At 40.0% G+C, this 20,469-nt stretch overlaps 2 protein-coding genes across 11 annotated transcripts in view; both read right to left on the bottom strand.

The window, feature by feature from the left end:
• The window catches only part of cnksr2a (connector enhancer of kinase suppressor of Ras 2a), a 94,622-nt gene extending 92,248 nt beyond the window's left edge, over positions 1–2,374 (bottom strand). For all 10 annotated transcript variants that reach the window (XM_084398365.1, XM_084398364.1, XM_084398356.1 and 7 more), the window contains exon 1: positions 2,192–2,374. In XM_084398365.1, the coding sequence (XP_084254491.1) occupies positions 2,192–2,255 (64 nt within the window). In that variant the 5' untranslated portion in view covers positions 2,256–2,374. The remainder of the gene's footprint in view (positions 1–2,191) is intronic.
• Positions 2,375–11,470: 9,096 nt separating this feature from the next.
• chrnd (cholinergic receptor, nicotinic, delta (muscle)) lies at positions 11,471–17,792 on the bottom strand. Its single transcript, XM_084398388.1, has 13 exons — positions 17,699–17,792; positions 17,402–17,610; positions 16,769–16,914; positions 16,273–16,317; positions 15,744–15,853; positions 15,500–15,655; positions 15,289–15,398; positions 15,008–15,208; positions 14,054–14,165; positions 13,805–13,919; positions 12,913–13,123; positions 12,693–12,811; positions 11,471–11,932 (listed from the first exon to the last, which is right to left on the bottom strand). Exons 2-13 carry the CDS (start codon positions 17,457–17,459, stop codon positions 11,750–11,752), a joined length of 1,566 nt encoding a protein of 521 aa, XP_084254514.1. The 5' UTR covers positions 17,460–17,610; positions 17,699–17,792; the 3' UTR covers positions 11,471–11,749.
• Positions 17,793–20,469: the final 2,677 nt, after the last annotated feature.

Here is a 20,469-nt window from a genome sequence, read left to right as displayed (position 1 = left end):
CGTCAAGACACAAACACTGAATAATTTTAGTGCACATGCAAAAGTCCATAGCTTAAATGTAGGGTAGGCAACTTTCGGCACTGCTAGCAATAGCAAGCTAGATTTAAAAGCATGAGATCCCACCCTCCCTTCAGAGCGCTCTCCAAAGCCGCCACACCTTCAAAACTCATGATCGCACACTGCAGAGTTTGCAAAGCGTCACAAGACGATAGACGGCGTTAAACTGCCTCATGTCTCAAAGCACATAACATTACGATAATAATGAACATGAACAACTTAAAGAGCACTGACCTGTACCATCTGACTGCTTCAGATTCATTTCAGCGTTGATAGTGTTGCCATTGAAACACATACATTTGAGTATAACGTCACGGGTTTGCATCTCTTCCAAATTACAGTAGTTATGGCGCAGTTAACGCAGCATAAGCTCATTGTTTTGGTTCAGGAGGAACTGTAAAAGGTAAAAGGTGGCTGCTGTATTGGTTGCGGTGCTCGGTGACTGACGTCTGTCTAACTCTGCATAGCATGAAATGTCTAGGTGAAGGGTGCGCGGAGGTATGGATATGTTGACAGGCAGGTAGGACATCGTACCATTGCATTCGGACCGAAAGCAATGATTGGATGAACATTTTATGGTTATACGCCTTCCACAGACAGATCATGTATATAAATACATCAAGACCACTTAACTTAGTGATTGCTATCAGGATGTGAAAAGACTTTCAACCAGCATAACAAAAAAAAAAAAAAAGTTTCAAGAAACCAATCGCCTACCCTGCCTTTAGTGACAGAATTTAGTTCCAGCCAAAGCTTTGACCTATTCAGGATTAGGGAGACCAAATGTATTAATTTATTAATACAAACTCATATCTGTCAATAATCAATGTTACTCCATCAATAGATCTATTACTATTAAAGTAACTTTACATCCGAGGCTTCCAGTGAACCAATGCAAAAGTCTATTAAAATGGCACAATATGCTGCTTTCATAACCTTCATCTTTTGCACATGCCAGAGGTGTTATTCTTATATTCTCACATAATTCTATCATATTAGCTCCAGGACATGATATTAAGAACACTTTTGACTGATATCATAACGAGCCTTATATCACAGATCTGTGAATCACTATCCCACTGGGATGCACTCGAATCCTGTCAAACAACCTCGATAACTCACTGCTCGATTTGTTATTCTGATGACGAATCTAGACACGCCGCCCACGCCCACGAGAGCAGAGAAGGCGCGTAATGGCCCCTCCGCCTCCGCGCGTCAAAGATTCTGCTTCTTTCCTTCAACTAACGTTATATGCTTATAAAATTTAGATTACCTAATGGAAACGGTGATTTTTGACGCTCCGTAACCAGCATTCCCATTACTGGCAGTGTATGTTGGAGTTCAAGCTCTTTTTGTGAAATAACAAAGTTAAATTCTAACAGGACATTATTATATCTAACAGGTTATTTGTGAATTGTGATTATAGATAAGTAGCTGATAGGCTATCTTTAGTTGACCGAATTATGCGAGTTAGTATATGTATTAATCAATGGCTTTAAGGACGTTCGACGTTTTAAGGGAATTTCTGTCAGCAAGTTTCTGTCGAGGTTTGTAACATCAGTGCCCCTATATCTAACAGTCAGCTATTTTAAAGACATTTTAACAAAACTTTAAAGTTCTTGTGATATATTTGTGATGTGTAACTCAAAAACAAATAGATAAATAATTACATTAATCGTGTTCTCATCATATCCCAACCGATCCTAACGGAAAGCGCTCGAGCAGCGAACTGTTGCTATGGTTACCTCCTCAGGCAAACGGGACTTCTGTTCGCTAGAGGCTATTAGTGCTTTCTGACTTGTAAAATAACTTTTGTGTGTACTGAACTAATTGACACACAAACATATAGTTACAACTAAAAGAAGACGGGCTACTTTTAAACTTTTTGTTTGACTCCCTTTGAGGGGTTCAAGCCATTCAAGTGAGAGTTAGAGACTCGAACAGTCCACCAATAATTCATTCCCTGGTTGCTATCATTAACATCAGACACCTGTACGCTTAAGAATACCCAACTAGAACATAAACAATCTGATATATATCAATCAAAATGTAAGAATAGGCCTACCCTGCGCCATTCGATTAGTATGCTAAATAATGGGCTTTGTGGGTTTAGGGACCAAAACGCATCACGTACCTTTCATCCAGTCCACAACTTGACTGGGGCTCCATTTACTAACAGGTTCCATGACGAGAGCCATCGCGAAACTTTCTGTGGTTGCCCCCTCGACACGGATGTTTATGTGGTTTCACGCAGCTCTGGGGAGCTCAGAACGATGGTCTCACGTTAAGCGCCTAGATTTGGCCCCCGGTTACGCGATTTCATCCCATCCAGAATTGCGCATCCAAAAGCGTCACACCGAACGACATCAGGCACATTCCTAACCCTTTACTCCAGCAAACTCAAGCGTTTCTTATTATTAACACCCATATCTAAGAGCCCAAACCTGGTCCCCGTTTCAGTTCAGATCCTGGCATGATGTGCCATGCTCTGCCGGGTCCCCAACAGTCGCGTCTTCATGCCATGCACCAAATGCAGTCTCTCCGGTTTCTCCCTTCGTTTTCTTCTCTTCTTTAGGAGTCTGTACCTTTCAGAGGCGGACTAGCGGGTATGTAGAGTGAGACAGAGAGAAATGAGCGGTGTACCCACGGGGACTCAAGTGAACGTCGCTTTCAAATGCAGCGGCGAGCGTTGATTCAATTGGGCGCGCGCTCCTCCTGTGGGTGGTGCGGCAAAGTGAATTTGACTCGCGCGCTCGGTTTATTTCCCACGAGGATAAAAGGCTTTCGGCCGTATTCATTTTAATGAGGGCACGCTGGTTCGCCCTGCTTCAGAAACTCTGTAAAAGAAGTGCACGCAAAGTATTTGTCTGGAATATGTAATGATGCTCATAGAGGCGCTATATTTGCATGAAACTTGGACACTTGGGACTATGTAATGTGGTCTAAACCAAAATTATGGAGGACTATGGTGGCATAAACCATATGAGTGACAAGAATAACTCAGAGATGTATAAATGGGAGTTTAACCGGGGCTAGTTGTCACACGTTTCAATCGTATATTTCTCACGGTAGGTTTATTTTTGAAAGTCAATTTTTGTACAAGAACATGGCCTAAAGTCTTAAAGCTATTAAACATTTCGATTTGAACACAAATTGCCCATGGGAAAAAAGATGCTGTAAGAAAACTTTGGTGAAACTTGATGGGCAAGTTGTCTCAATACAAGGGGACATGTCATTAAACAGCCTATTTCAGGCTTTTCTGCAAAATGTAAAAACAATGCATTTATGAAACGTACATACAAAATTACCTAGGCTATTGCTTTTGGCCTAAAATGAATTTAGCAAGAAACACTAGGTTTTTGAAACCAACAAAGCCATATCAGTAACTTTACAATATTGTTAACATCAGTTAATGTATAAACTAACAATGAGCAATACATTTGTCACTGTATTTGTTAACGATATTAAAAATACAGTTGTTCATTGTTCATGTTAGTTCACAGTACATTAATGTTAACAAATACAACTTTTGATTTTAATAATTTATTGGTAAATGTTAAATTAACATTAACAAAGATTATTAAATGATGTAGAAGTGCAGTTCATTATTAGTTCATGTTAACTAATGAAACCTTATTGTAAAGTGTATCATAATATATAACTCATAAACAGAGAAATTTGACAAAAGGCATTTTAATTTCACATTATAAGGGAGTACTGAAGAATATCTCAAAATCCAAATCACATTCCTAATGTTAAAATTATTCACAGAAAGAGCCCCAAAAGAAGTACATTTTGAGCATAACAATTGAATACAAAAACATTGTTTAATGTGGTTTATTATTGTTGGCAGTCTTTAGCTAATAGCGCAGTGTAAAGTAGAAAAAGGCTTCCTTTTTCTTATGAATTCTGTCTTAGACATCTGTAACTGGTTCACTGAACTACAAAAATATTACATTCCGTACTTAGTCAAACATTTCTGTAAAAAAAAAATATAAATTGTTGCATTTTGTATGTATTATCTTGAACAAAACAGTTCTGTGAGTGTTTTCAATACAAATTGAAGTGGTCTAGCAAACCCATCCAACGTAGACAGTTTCGCCAGTTCACCATCATCCCTGGCCTTCATCCTGGCAGCCTATTGATTTTTTTCCAACTCATCCTTACTTCAGAACCAGAGCAGATGGAGCCAGGAGGCTGGATTCGGGCCCAGATCAGGCCCCAGTATGTCAGCATGAATCATACAACAGATTCTGTGGAACCTCACCATAGAGATTCAGTGATCAGTGGGCTCTGCCCCATAAACATGCACTCTTAATCACACGAGGAGGGTAGAATCAGAGCAGGAAAAACTGGAGCTGTCGGATTCATTTGCAGCCGATTGCATGCAGCACAGTCCAGCTCAGGGGCTTTTTTAAACTCTGCTTTCATATTTGTCATCTAAATCTGCTCTTTTACGAGGGCACACAACTGCTTTTGAAACGGATCTTTGTCATTGAATGTCGTTTTGATTTGATTTTCGCATATTTGGGGTTGTGTGCCCCCTTCTGGCCACCCAGAGACATGAGACAAAGTTGCAGTTCTTTAGGAGCTTTAAGGAAAAACAGAAAGGATTGATCTCACTCTTTATTTGAATACTTACGAATTTTGCAGTGTCTCAACAGTGCAGATTTACATATACATATAGATACATATACAAGTTGTGATCTAGTAATAATCACTTGCTTAGAGTGAGATCTGGATATCATAGATTTAGATACAAAAGAAAAGCTTGTCCTTTGTTCTGGGATGAGTGCTATGAAGAGCAGGGAAAGCACTGCTTCCCATGGGGATAGGGAACGTCGGATAGAAAGATTCTGTCAGCTCTGCTTCCTTACGCTGTTTGTGCTGTGCAAACAGGGTGGTAAACAAACACCTCCAGAAGGATGGCGCGGGGGGGTCGGCTTCAGAACGCATTGCTGCTTTTGAGTGGGAGGAACTAGGGTGTTTTTATTTCCTGCCGGCCTAGATGTTGTGGAGACGTCAAATTTATTCCTCTATCCATGCTGCTCCTACTCTTCTAGAATGCCACAAAGGAAAAAAAAATGAGCGTATGCCGTTTTGGAAAATGAAGTGGGTTAGCAGTGCTGTCTGACAGCTGCCACAGGGCTCCTTATCCATAATAAACACAGTTGGAAGGAATATGCTTGTCTGGCACCAAGATACCTGTGTGTATCCTGAGAACAAGCTGAGAGGTTTGGGGTGCATATTCATGCTCATTTTTTCCATTCCATTAGAGTTATCTTTAGGAAGACTGATGTTAGAGGAATGTTCAGGGCTCAATATAGAAGATATAAGCTTTATCAGCATATCTGGCATTCTGTCAATTACTACAGAATATTTCTCCACAGCTTGTAAACAACTGAACAAAAATCACATTGCAGTTATGTTCTCACAACATACATAAGTCTTACATAGATGTCTATGGGGCAAATCATGTTTAAAATGTTTTTTTTCACTGTTTCAGCCACAATATTTAAACATTACTCATGTTAACATGAGAATAGAGTCAGCTGCCCTTTACTCTTATCAGTGACATTTTTTGAAAATAAGGCATTTCAATAACTGAATACTTACCTTTTCATTGCCATTAAAGTGAAATTACTGAACCTAAACATAGGAGCCTGATAAAAATGCTCATTTAAAAGAAAAAGAAAATGTCAGACGGACTTAGAGGTTTTTGCATCTGAAGTCTTATATGTATATCATATATGTATGTCAGAGAATGACATGGAAGAGAAGAAATTGTTGAGTAAAGTTGTTATTTTTTTATTTTATTTTTTTGCACACAAAAAGTATCTGGACAGAAAGCTCTTGGATTTATTCAAAAATATCTTAATTTGTGTTCCGAAGATGAAGGAAGGTCTTACGGGTTTGGAACGACATGAGGGTGAGTAATTAATGACAGAATTTTCACTTTTAGGTGAGCTAACCCTTTTAAAGAGTTAAAGGTATTGCGGAGGATTTTCTTTTTCCGGGTGGATCATCAAGACTATTGGTCCTCCTAGTTGTCAATCATTCTGGTGATATGTTTAAGTAAGGCCGTCGTACGTGCTCGTCCCTAGGTAGTTTTCGCTTTCTGCGCATGCGCACTTTCGGGTGTATGTGTGTGGTGAGCTACGGTTTCAGCCATTCATTGAAGCTCGCCGTTCTCACCGGGTTTTTTCAAAATGTCTGAGGGTCGCAAGAGAAAAAGTGTCTACGAATTGTATGACAAGAAGAGAAAGGCCTCTGAAGAAAGAAACAAGACCAGAGTGTTTTTGGGAGAATATTTCACACGCTGGCGTGCGCTAAAAGCACAGGTTGGGCTTCCCACTGATGCCTCAGTCGCGAAGTTTCTACTCGACAGGTAAAGTTTGGCATGCTATTTGGAGAAATCCATTTAAAATCACTGCTAGTAAAAGTTAATGTAAGCTATGATTAGCGATGCTAGCCCCGGCACAAGTCACGCACCGCGCAGACACATCTCAATTTGTCTAAAGTAATTATGACCAAATGGTAAAAGGTATCACGCTTAAATGTTCTAAAACCTTGTGTGTTCATTTTTGATAATTCCAATGTGTTCACATAGTATTTATTACACAAATGCAACAAGCTACTTCTCCATTGCAGATCATGTCTTGAGTCCTCACTCAATCGATCAGTATAATAAGCAAATAAAACACGGAAGGGCATTTGACATTTTGTCTTGCATGAATGTTTTTGAGGTAGAGTGTTTTTGGGAGAATATTTCACATGCTGGCGTGCGCTAAAAGCACAGGTTGGGCTTCCCACTGATGCCTCAGTCGCGAAGTTTCTACTCGACAGGTAAAGGAAAGTAGGCTTGTATGAGCCATGCCAACAGCAACTTGTAAACAGAGCGTGCACGAGGAGAACTAGGCTTGTGCATGCTCTCTCGTGCACACGTTTAATAGGCGTTCCCTCTCGGGAGCAGGTAGAGTGTTGCGCATGTGCATTTTTTCAAAAAGTGGAGAGGGCGGTTCTTTTCGAAAATTCGGGAAAATCCTCCGCTATACCTTTAATTTACAAATCGAGCTTTGCTAGTTCTGATTTTAAGGCAATGGAAAAACTCAGCATTATCATGAGGGAAATTTTTCTCAGGTCGTTAGTATTTCCCTTGCCAGCCAAGGATTTATCTGTAAAGTTTTACTGGGGCTTGTTGTATCAGAGTAGAATTTTCTTGATAATCATCACCCCTCCAAGAGGTGGCGCACTAGGCATTTGCCTATGTCACCATATGGGCCTGGATTTGGAAAATATTTACAACTCAAGATTTTAAGTGCTTCAACACAAATGTGAGCTTTACAGTTCTAATTTTAGTACATGATACTGTATTACATCAGTGCAACTCAACCAAAGATTAAATGTCAGTACAGTAATCACAATGCCTGCTTTTGAAGTTATTGGTCTCGCTGGTCTGAGCTCTCTCTCTCTCTGTCTCTCTCTCTCTCTGTCTCTCTCTCTCTCTCTCTCTCTCTCTCTCTCTCTCTCTCTCTCTCTCTCTCTCTCTCTCACACTATAATAGCATAACCGCTCTGCTGATGGATGGCCGTTTCCACACAGCTAAACAAACACTCTCCAATAGAGCGATTGCAGGCCATTAAGCCATTCTATCAAGACCAATGGACACATGTCTAGAGGATCTGGGGTCCCAGTGGTGGGGATATAGATCCATTCTTCAGCCCCCCACCGTCAACAACTTTGGATTAATCTCCAGTTTAGAGTTCAGATCCAATCTCAAGGCCAATTTGTGAGGACCACATGTAACAAGGTTTTTAGGAGTCAATCGATCAAAGTTACTACCAACTTCCAGATCATTTTCCAGACATGACAGAGCGCCGAGTTATTTTCACTTAATAACTCACGGCATGTGGACTATTAATTATTCATTTGACAACTTCGGCGAAGGTTGAGCTGCAGGGAAGGGCCTTGGACTGTAATGGTGGGAAAATCCTCATTTCATCTAAATGGGGCAAAGACACTCTAGAGAGGACAGTGTGGCCTCCTATCTGAGGCTTGGTCTTTTTTGCATGTTCTTTTAAAATAGATAATGACAGACAGAGTTTACTGGGGCCTCCAAGCAGTGGCTTACACAAATGACAAGATTGTGTGTGTGCAGGCTACTGATAGGGAGAGAATGCTAATTTGCACCGTTTATGCAAGTCAAGGAGAGTTTGTTATTACTTTAGGAAATCAAACCTGGCAGGCAAAAATTGGCTAAATAAATCCCATAGTCTTGCATTGATGGAGGGGGATAAAATTGAAGGTATAGGCTGATTTGAGTAATGCCATGTTCAAACTACACAATATCAGCTAGACTGTGGCACAATACATTTCACGACAGAAAAGCTATGTCCCAATTCAGAGACTTTTTTAGAATAATTGCTGAATTACATTTTAAAACATAAGTATTTGGTTTCAGCTTACTCAAATATCTAATGATACAAATGTAAAAAAAAACATTTAAAGCGGTTCAAATGTTGACGTATCTTACTAAGATGCAATTATTTATAGTTTATACTCTTTACTATATACAGAAATGGACCATGGTGACAGTTTGTGAATCCTGTTTTGTTTTTTTAGACAACTGAATATAATTTAAAAAAAAGTCCAGTAGCCTACAAATGTTACTGCCACTCATCAACGGCAGCTGTCACAGTTGCTAGGTGACAAGGACAATCCTCCGTAGGCTAGACTAGGGGTGTGCGATATCACGACTTTTGATTGTGGATGATTAAAATGTCTCCACGATCTGCTTTTGAAGAAATATCGTAGTATCGTGCTACAGTGCATTCTATCAGTTGCACTTGCAGTTCTGGTGCCTCCGTCTCAACATACTGTACAATGCGATGTAAAAGACCGGTGCCAGTGTCTGTGCCGGTGTCAGTGCCCGTGCCAGTGTGTCTGTGTCCATGCCGGTGTGTCGTTGCCAGAGTGCCCGTGCGTCCGTCTCTGTGCTGGTGTCTGTTCCGGTGCCCGTGCGTCTATGCCAGTGTGTCAGTGTGTCAGTGCCAGTGTTCTTGTCCGGTGTGTCCGTGCCAGTGTCAGTGCCCATGTGTTCCTGCCAGTGTGTCGGTGCCGGTGTTCGTGTCCGGTGTGTCCGTGCTGGTGTGTCCGTGCCGGTGTCAGTGCCCGTGTGTCTGTGCCAGTGTGTCAGTGCCAGTGTTCTTGTCCGGTGTGTCCGTGCCAGTGTCAGTGCCCATGTGTTCCTGCCAGTGTGTCTGTGCCGGTGTTCGTGTCCGGTGTGTCCGTGCTGGTGTGTCCGTGCTGGTGTGTCCGTGCCGGTGTCAGTGCCCGTGTGTCTGTGCCAGTGTGTCAGTGCCAGTGTTCTTGTCCGGTGTGCCCGTGCTGGTGTGTCCGTGCCGGTGTCAGTGCCCGTGTGTCTGTGCCAGTGTGTCAGTGCCAGTGTTCTTGTCCGGTGTGTCCGTGCCAGTGTCAGTGCCCATGTGTTCCTGCCAGTGTGTCTGTGCCGGTGTTCGTGTCCGGTGTGTCCGTGCTGGTGTGTCCGTGCCGGTGTCAGTGCCCGTGTGTCTGTGCCAGTGTGTCAGTACCAGTGTTCTTGTCCGGTGTGCCCGTGCTGGTGTGTCCGTGCCGGTGTCAGTGCCCGTGTGTCTGTGCCAGTGTGTCAGTGCCAGTGTTCTTGTCCGGTGTGTCCGTGCCAGTGTCAGTGCCCATGTGTTCCTGCCAGTGTGTCTGTGCCGGTGTGTCCGTGCTGGTGTGTCCGTGCCGGTGTCAGTGCCCGTGTGTCTGTGCCAGTGTGTCAGTGCCAGTGTTCTTGTCCGGTGTGTTCGTGCCAGTGTCAGTGCCCGTGTGTTCCTGCGAGTGTGTCGGTGCCGGTGTTCGTGGCCGGTGGGTCCGTGCTGGTGTGTCCGTGCCGGTGTCCATGCCGGTGTCAGTGCCGGTGCCCGTGCCAGTGTGTCTGTGTCCGTGCCGGTGTGTTGTTGCCAGAGTGCCCGTGCATCCGTCTCTGTGCCGGTGTCTGTTCTGGTGCCCGTGCCGGTGTGTCCGTGCCGGTGTCAGTGCCCATGTGTCTGTGCCAATGTGTCAGTGCCAGTGTTCTTGTCCGTGCCAGTGTCCGTGCCTGTGTCCATTCCGGTGTGTCCGTGCCAGTGTCCATACCGGTGCCAGTGTCCATGCCAGTGTCAGTGCCGGTGTCCGTGTCCGTGCCAGTGTCTATGCCGGTGCCAGTGCTGGTGTTACACTCATGTTACACTCATGGAGTTAAAGCAGTTTACAAAAGTTCATTATTTGCATGTGCTTTAAAGCCGTGCCGGTTAAACATTTGTCCGTGTCCGTGTCTGTGTCCGTGGGGATGCCAGTTACTATGTAATAGTAATACTATGTAACCATTTCATTTATGGGGGAACTATGCATTTAATGTAAATAAAACAACAAAAAACACTTTTTTTCAAAAAACAAGAAAATCACTCACTGCTCTGAGAACTTTGATAAGTAACAATGTATAATACAGTGAAGTCTATGTAGTGTTTTATTTTTATATTTGTTCATTTAATTACTTTCTTGAATGCTTCTGTTAAATACACCGACTGTAGCTGAAAAAAGACACGCCGTTAAAGACAGCTATGAAGCTACATGTAGTCTGACATGTTTCTTTAGGAGTCAAAATCGCATCTGACACAGTGACTATCGTAACAGACAAAAATATTGTGTGCTCTGAACCCGGCATAACCAGTAAGTAACCACCTAGCAACCACCCAGCACACCCTAGCTACCATATAGCAACACACACAAAACACTCAGAGCACAGTGGCAACACCCTGGCAACCACCCACAAAACCTTGCATTATAATAGCGACTTTTACAGGGGTTGGTTTGCACACAAAATCTAGTCTTCCCTATTTCAAGCCTGTATGTATGTGTGTATGTGTTTCCAGTTTCCACCACCAAGGAAGATTTATGTACTTTAATAGCAGGATGTGATTTAGACCTAAAGGTTGAATGAATCGGCTACGGTCTGTTACACTTTGCATAATCAAACCTCTATATTTTTCACTCCAATCACTTCTCTCCTTCTCCTGTCCCTGTGGTGCTGTATAATATCTCAAGCACTTCAATAGCACAACAGCGTTAATTATGAAGGGGAAGGTTGATGGACAGATTTTTTTTTTAGGGCAATACTAAACCCTAGTGGTGAAGCGTTGCAGTGCAGTGTTTATGATTTATTCATATAACTACATAACAGACAGGCACTCTTAAGCTGGTTTGTGAGCTGTGCCATTTATAACTCTATTTATAATTTAAAATACTCAGTTCTACTTTCCTTGCATGTCCAGGATCCTCTCAATGGATTAGGTTATTTCTGTTTTGAACATGTCCCTGTGAGATTGTTCTGCAATAACAACACTGCAAATATGGCTGGGGAAAACATTTTTTTTATTATTATTTACCCACTGAAACAAAAATTACACCCAGGAGGAAAAGGCAAGCAATATTATTTTATGCCCCCCTTCTCACAGCAGAAGAGGTTCATTCAGCACACTTATTAAACAACATAATGTTAGTTATCAAGTCATAAAAAGACTAAATGGAGGGTAATTTATATTCATGCTTTGTATTGCTGTCAGAATAGCTTTTATGATATTTCTCAGAGCGCGTCAGCTATTATTTATAGCCTAGCGGTAGTGTAGAGAGGTCACGAAAAGCGCTTGTTTTCTTCAATATAAGTGAAGGAGTCTCCCTGGAAGGGCAGGGCTGGAGGCTGGTTGTAGTTGGCCATCATGAAGATGAAGATGGTTCCTAACGTCATAACTGGAGTGACCAGAAAGAAGCAGAGTCGGTCCACTGTCCTGGCAATCCCACTCCAGTTGTCCTTTTCCTGATATAGAAATGGTAAAAGATTGTAAGTTCAGCTTGTATGACACATATTATATATATATATATTGTTTTTTAATAAAGATGTTCATGCAATGCATTTGCAAACACACACTGTAAATTTGCTGTATAATCAAATTGGATGTACAAGTCAATTCAACATAATTATATTATGAACTTAAAAAAAGTTGAAATTGGTCAATTATTTTGATGAGTTAAAGTAATGGAAAACTGTTGTGTTGACGTATTGATCATCGTTACAGTCATTCTTGTTGTGCATTTAATTAAATGAATCATTAAATTAAATGAAATTTATTAAATGAATCATTCAAATTTTAAATATAATTTTTCTAAGATATATTTAGAGTGGAATCTAACATATGTATTTTTATATATGCAGCCTACTATATAATTATTAAAGTATCATAATTTGTCGTTTTATTTAATTTAATTTATGTAATTCATAATAATGTAATAAACCTGTTTTCATTCTTTGAAATAAAGCAAAATGAAAAGGTTCCAACTTACACACACACACACACACACACACACACACACACACAAAAAATGGTCAATATCATATATTTGATTATGATAACTAAATTACTATAAATGCCTGAGGTATCAAATATGATACATAAAACATTGCAAAAAATGTTTTACATATTTTGTCTAAAATTCGGTTTAAAATGTCAGGCTTTACAGGGTTAAAAACAGGAAGTCATCTCCTGCAAAGTGTTTACTGGATTTAATTGTCTTCATACCTCATTATAGTCATTTTTATCGTGCATGTGCTTGACGATGTAATTGGCTCCTTCCACAGCTGGCTTCATCTCGTTGTACAGCTGTTCCGACACCTCTGAGTCATTACTGGATGTGTATGCTGGGAAGAAATTACTTTTAGTGGCACTAAACTGTGACAACACTTCAAAAACAAGATCATAATGCGAGTTTAATGTATCATTCTGGTGATGTGGGACTGACTCGCTTTGGGAGTGGGGCGAGCGGCCATGCCATGCCTCTCTGACTGCTTCTCAAACATCAGTTCGCTGCGTGATTTAACGCTGTAGTATTCCTCGGCCTGGGCGATGTATCCCAGTGAGCTGGAGCGTCGCGGCAGCGCCCCCTCCAGGCTGGGTTTGTCATCGGACGGACGGGACATGTAGAGAAGGCGAGGCAGGCGCTCCAAAAAGAACTGTAGACGACAAGATGAGAAGTTGTAAAATAATCCAAAACAGGCTTAAAACAGAATCAATGGCTATGTTATGTGCAGTAAAGCTGCTTGAATCAAGTTAACTTTGCAATGACATCTCTTCTTTGATGTGTTTACCGGCACGAGGGCGGGGCAACCTGTCACTCACCAATAGCAAAATCAACCGTCCAATCAAATCCCGGTGGACAAAAGTCCCTCCCTACATTTTTTCTTGTTGGAGAAGCAGTTTCTTTCAAATTAACATCACAATAGGGAAGAAAAGACTATCCAAACTTCTGTGTCATGCCAACTTTAAATGTAATCTTTAGCACATCATTATTAAAAAACTATAATAATTTTTAATAATGTACATTACAATGTCATGATGCTTTGATGAATTGTTTCAAAGCCAATGTTTTCTTCAGTGTAGTATTTAAAATGATTGATTTTACTTTTTAGTGTTTTAATTTTCATTTATTTAGACAAAATAGTATAGAATTTTAGTATTGGACATAACATGTAAAAGATTTTCAGTGCATCTCTATGTATATGCTACCATTACACCATCAATAAAAAATAACAATTCAGCAAGATGACGGGCACAACAGTCAAAGTTTGTACCTATCGTGTTTAAGATGTTTATGTCACATGCAAAAAAACATTACAGACAAGTGAGGGCCTAACCTCTCTGGTCCAGTCTGTCATGACATGGGTGCTAGGGGTCCGAAAATGCAGGTTCAGCACAATGACGCAATTCAACACCACCACAGTGACCAGTACCATGATAAACATCAGATACCTGTCAAATACATTTTTTTTTACTATTATTTAACTTTCCTTTCTTAAAAAAGGGATACTTTCATGCAGTATGTATTTAAAATCAATACTTAATATTGTCATAGTGATACTGAAACATGTAATATATCGGCATACTTGACGATTAAGGGAATCGCCATAGACGTCTCAGGCAGACGCTGTGAAATCAGCAGCAGAAACACAGACTGAGCCAGCAGCACAGAGATGGATAATGTCATCTTCTCACCACCTGAAACAAAATACATTTTATGTTATATATTTATTCTAATATATGTTAACATGTTAAAGTGCCCCAATTATGCTATATTAAATGTTCCTAATTTTGTTTTGGAGGTCTCCTACAATAAGTTTACATGCATCAAAGGTCGAAAAAACACTTTTCTCACAATATACATTGCAGCATCACCTCATCTCTCAACGAGTCTAAAAACGGTTCGTTCTAAGATTCGTTCTCTCTAAACCCATCCTTTCAAAGCCTACTCTGCTCTGATTGGTCGGACAGCTCATTCTATTGTGATTGGTCTACCGCTTGCAGCGCATGTCGGAAACTAAAAGAGGCTTCCTTGGTACTTTATACACAGTGATACGAATGGCATACATTTTTCCGTATCAATTCCAGTGCGAGTCCTCATCCTTTGGAAGTGCATGCAAAGTGGATACGCAGCAGTGAAAAGTGTTTTCAAGGCCAATCTCTTCCAAGCCTCTGCTACAACTATAGTGTTTGAGGGCGGGTCAAAGTAGACGTCATTCGCAGACAGCCAATGAAGACCATAGGCTGGAATTATGCAAATCTGTTACACTGTTACAGACTGGAATTGCTGATGACTCGTTTCAGGCAGTTCAGAATCAATTCTTTTTTAGGAGACAACTTTATTTGTGATGCACTTTGATCTTTAAAACTTTACATACCTTATAAATTTACAAACAGTTACATTACACACTTCATGAAAGGTAATATTTGAAAAAGCTTAAACATAAAAGGATTGCCTGTTTATTTCAATATTCTGTCATTGTCTTTTTCAGGATGTACAATATGAGCTATAAAATGATGTAAATGGCAGGATCACTCACTGTCTGCAGGCAGGTAGTAGACGAGCGAGGCCAAGAAAGAGATGAGAACGCAGGGAATGATTATATTCACAATGTAGAACAGCGGTTTGCGTCGAATGATAAGGTAAAATGTAATATCCTGGTGCTTGTTGCTTTCCATAGGGATGTTTTTATAAATGTTTCTCTTGGCAGGCTTGTGAACAATTTCCCACTCGCCATTTTCTGCAAGAAAGGAGACGGGGAGGGATCTTGTATTTAGATGAAATGGCAGAAAAAGAGAAAATCATCATGTCAGATCTCACCTGTGAATCCCTCAGGATCAATAACGATCCATTCCACCTTGTAGGACTTTCCATTCTCCTCCTCCTCTTTCAGATGTATGCTAATCTCTCTGGCGTTGTAAGTTAATGAGCTAATTGAGACAGAATAAGCGTTGTGGGGCTCATAAGACTATAAAATACATGAAGTAATTCATACAGTAGTTAGTGTGTATAGACATACTACAAAACGTACCTGAACTTCAGAGAGCAGTTCTGCCAATCAAAAGGGAAGTAGTTGACGTTTATAGAGCAGGAGCTCCGAAATATAGCTGGAGGTAACCAGTACACGTATCCACTGGGATAGATCAATACGTTGCAGTAGTAGGCCACCTGGAACTGGGCGTCATTGCTATTTAAAAGAAACAATGAAATAAAAAAATTCCTTCCTAAATAAATAAATACTGAGAAATAAAACATGGCGACGAAAGGTAGCATACTTGTTTTCAAGGACAATCTCTGGTAACCACACCATACTTGGCGGTAGACGGAGTACAGGGATGTTATCAAATTCTGATTCATTCCATTCAAGTCTATAATCAGCCCAGCCCTTAAAAGAACAAGAGAGAAATATATGTTGGTGAACACACATTAAATATGAATCTAAAAATAAAATTAAAATAATATATATATATATATATATATATACACAGTATGTATATATGAAGAGTTCAGATGCAAAAGCTTCTAAGTGCCATCTGAAATTTTCTTCTAGAATGATCATTTTTATCAAGCTTGTATATTTAAGTTCAGTAATTTCACTTAAATGACAATAAATAAGTCATTTTCATTGCCATTTAAGTGAAATTACTGAATTTAAATATACAAGCTTGATAAAAATGATCATTCTAGAAGAAATTTTCAGATGGCACTTAGAGGCTTTTGCATCTGAACTCTTCATATATATACTGTATATATATATGTGTGTGTGTGTGTGTGCGCATTGCATGGAGCAATTAAAATACTTACATGCTCCATCCACACATTTGTTAGTAATGTCTCATCAACTTCTTTCTGTCATGGAAAAAACTCTTTGTTAAACAGACTGACACAGTATCAAACTATAAACATCAATACAATGCCTATTATATATCTATATTACAGACAATGTTGGGGAAAGTTACTTTTAAAAGTAATGTGTTACAATTGCACTACTCTAACTAATTACGTAATGTTACGTTACTTTCCACACATGCATGACTGCATATGTAAGTGACTATGGAGAAGTTTAATGTTTAAGCAAATGAATTAAACTGAAAAGTAATGTGCATCACTTTTTTACATTAATGTGTACATTTATAAAATAAGAATTATTTGTTACATCAAAAAAAGTATTCTGATTACATAATGCATGTTACTTGTAATGTGTTACCCCCAAACACTGATCGCAATATAATAGTACATAATAATATCTCCCCTGCTTTGTGTACAAAAAATGCTCATATTGGTAATATTATGCACTCACCAAGGAAATTAGATTAGAAAGTGTTAGCGCCAGGTAAATATCTACGGTTTCATCTTTTTTTTGGACCGGCCGAAGCTCTTTGTTGTAGCCGCGTTCCTTGAAAAGATAGTTGATGAGTCGCTCCTCTTCGTTCCGTCCCCAACATTCTGCAAAACACATTGACAGTCAGGCCTATTTCAAGATAAGATTGATAAGATGTGTTCTATCTCAGAATGAGCTTCCTTTAACAGTTTAGTAATGGTAACAAACACCTTCACCTAATAGAAAATAGCAATATGGATGTTGTAGTCTTACAAAAAACTAATTCTACATGCCTCAAAACAACTCTAAATGACAAGTATTTAACATTGTCATCATAAAAATATAACAATAATCAACTGATTCAATAACAATCTTTTATATAATGCATTCAGTCCTTAGTTCACTGTAAAACTGCAATCTAATTCCCATACATCGACTTCCAAACACAATTCGAATACATAATAAAGTGGTTGTAAATAAGTTGGTTTCAGTTTGAACATTAGAACAACTACATTTAGTAGTTGTTTTACTAAATAAACACCATAGAACAACAGCTGACAGATGGAGAGTCATAAAATCCCATATTTTAAATATTAATTTAGCTTGCCCTACCTTGGAAAAAGAAGAAAAACAAAGACACAGTCAACAGATGAAGAATGCTTCTCATCATGGCATGCCGTTGAATGACTTCCTTTTACTGTTATTGCTGTGCCCGTCCAGGGCTTTACTGTACAGCCTTTCCCTTGACTGACACAGACAGGTGTGGAGTCAATCCACAGAGGAGAAAAGCACACACGCAATCTCCAATGTCCACTGCCGGCCTTAAAGAGAATGTAGACAATGCTCAACAAGATTCAAGGGCCCAGAATTAGAGGGCAAAGTAGTCAAGAAACATATATGCGCTCTTACTTAGCTATCCAAAAGAGTCAACCCAAACCACTCATCATCAGCTGTTAGATGCCAACTGTTTTGCTCTCTACTTTTGTCCACACGGCCCCGGTCTAAAAATGGATCACAACATTCCAGTGGTGATCCTGTCAGGCCACCTGTCAATGAAAAAAAAAAAGTGTTTGCACAGACCATGAGTCTTTAAGGCAAAAGTAAGATCTGTTAGACGCCATCGGTGCTAGTGGACATGACATTGATAGTAAAAAAAAAGTTGGATTGTCCAGTTTTAACACTGTTTTCATGCAACATGTAGCGTTGCTACTATACAAGTTTTAGGATGTCTTTGAAATGTCCAGCAGAGGGAGCCAAAAGATAACTGAAGGTTTGTTATTAGGAGATGACAGCATAATGTAGGATGGGCAGCAGCTTTTTACATATTTACCCATTCATGTATTTTTCTAACTACCTTTGGTATAACATTTTGGGTCAGTGACGTCTTAAGTTGTGCATTTTAGAAATTGACTTACGTTACATGTGTGATTCTGAAATGAACGATAAATTACAAATTAAGCTGTCATAGCTGCTTACTTTGTCACAATTATTCATATATATATTCACTCAGTCAACTTTTCAGTTTCAATTACTTTACTAAGTACTAGTAAAGCTTGAATTGTAATATAGTTAATTATAAGAATGACTATACTAGGAGGGGGTAATTTCCCTCTAATGCTAAACTTTTGTACTGCAATTACTTTATAAATTAATAAAATGTATAATATTATTGCTGTCGGGCAGAAGATTGAATCTCCATTTTTCAAAAAATCATTACTATTGGTCACCCTTTTCGTTTGTCTGAGGGTTTTGCAAATATTTAATCAATGAAAAGTTTTGAAAAGAGCTTGTGACTAAACCTCGTAACTCCATTGGTTCATCAAACTTTCGGTAAAACCTCATAACTCCACCCCACCTATATCGTGAATGAAGTGCCGGATGCAGTTGGACAGTCTCTGCTTGTTTGCAAGGATAAATAAAGAACTGGTTCGTTGAATAAGTAGGCTACCGCGTTTTCTTTACTCAAAAAAAAAAAAAAAAAAAAAAAAAACCACTCTAAAATGTATTAAACCTAAGTTTACCTAGAACAGCTTTACTTCCTTTGAATGCTTGAGATTACACAGAATAATCGATTGAGAGATGCAAAAGCAGCCAATGACAAGCTGTCTAAAAGCCCCTTTGCCGGCAAATTGCCAGAACGCCTTCTGTGTGAACGCAAACACGACCCGAATTGATGCCGGCATCGATGCCGGGTTGGGGACCTATAACATTGCCGTGTTCAGTCCCGGAACGCGCGCTGTGTGAACAAAAGCCGTAATAATGCCGTGTCGTAGTGATGACGCTGAAGCCGGGATCGTTTGCCAGCTGTGAAACTGTAGCCTACGTAATGCATAAGTTTATGATCGAATCAGAGAAAAAAATGCACAAGCGTGGTTTCTCGAGAGAGAAATCGCAGCTCATAAGAAAACTTAAGACGCTGCTGAGACATTAGGCTACAAGTCACATCGATGTCACGTGTATTTACGGGATTTTTACGGGTTGTGTGTGAACGCACTCTCTAGCCCCTTTCACACAGAGATTCCGGAAAATACACGGATAAAGTGACCCGGGATTTGACCCGGGTTCATTTGATTTTGATTCATTCACACTGCCAGTGATTTTCCGGAATCAGAGAGTGCGTTCACACACAAGTTACAACCCATAAAAATCCCGTAAAGACACGTGACATGTGACTTGTAATGTCTCAGCAGCGTCTTAAGTTTGCTTATGAGCTGCGATTTCTCTCTCTCGAGAATCCACGCTTGTGCATTTTTTTTCTATGATTCGATCATAAACTTTCGCATTACGTACCGTTTCACAGCTGGCGAACGATCATGGCTTCAGCGTCATCACTACGACACGGCATTATTACGGCTTTTGTTCACACAGCGCGCGTTCCGGGACTGAACACGGCAATGTTACTAGGTCCCCAACCCGGCATCGATGCCGGCATCAATCCCGGGTCGTGTTTGCATTCACACAGAAGGCGTTCTGCCAATTTCCCGGCAATTTCCTGGGATCATCGCGCTGTGTGAAAGGGGCTGATTCCGGAAAATCACTGGCAGTGTGAATGAACCAAAATCAAACGAAGCCGGGTCAAATCCCGGGTCACTTTATCCGTGTATTTTCCGGAATCTCTGTGTGAAAAGCCCCTATATAAGGTAAATTCTGGCCCTGCTTCCGAACCACAAATTGGTTACCAGTTGGTTACCATTAACAAGTTACTTAATGGTTGGTTACTTACCATTAACAAGTTACTTAATGGTTGGTTACCATTAACAAGTTACTTAATGGTAGTTTATCCAAAAATAAATAATTCTGTCATTAATTACCCACCCTCATGTCGTTCCAAATCCTTTTGTTCATCTTTGTTTGGAACACAAATGAAGATCTTTCAGATGAAATAGGCTATGAGAGATGTCTGTCCCTCCATTGACAGTCCATGCAACTAGCACTTTGACGCTTCAAAAAGTTCATAAAGAGATCTATATGAATTGAGCTGTTTAGTCCAAAATTTCTAAAGACACATGATCAATTTATATGATGAACAGATTGAATTTAGGCCTTTATTCACATATAAACATTCATCAGCTCAAATGGAAGCTCAAGCATGTTCGCTTGACGTGCGAGAACCAATGAGAACCATTCTCTTGTGTTGCATCACATTTTAGCTTCCAAGAACCAATGAAGTTTGTTCTCGC

Source organism: Rutilus rutilus (genome assembly GCF_951802725.1).
Source record: "Rutilus rutilus genome assembly, chromosome: 24".
In the NCBI taxonomy this organism is placed as follows: domain Eukaryota; kingdom Metazoa; phylum Chordata; class Actinopteri; order Cypriniformes; family Leuciscidae; genus Rutilus; species Rutilus rutilus.
The sequence above is the reverse complement of the archived record's forward strand: the minus strand, read 5'-3'. Positions and strand labels throughout refer to the sequence as shown.

What these genes read in the sequence shown, in the direction of transcription:
- chrnd (XM_084398388.1), bottom strand. Translation starts at nt 17,459, where the DNA reads ATGATGAGAAGCATTCTTCATCTGTTGACTGTGTCTTTGTTTTTCTTC. An exon ending in CAAATGTGTGGATGGAGCAT is followed by an intron (nt 15,854 to 16,272) that starts GTAAGTATTTTA and finishes TGTTCTTTTAAG; the next exon opens with GGCTGGGCTGATTATAGACT. An exon ending in CTACTACCTGCCTGCAGACA is followed by an intron (nt 14,166 to 15,007) that starts GTGAGTGATCCT and finishes ATTTTGTTTCAG; the next exon opens with GTGGTGAGAAGATGACATTA.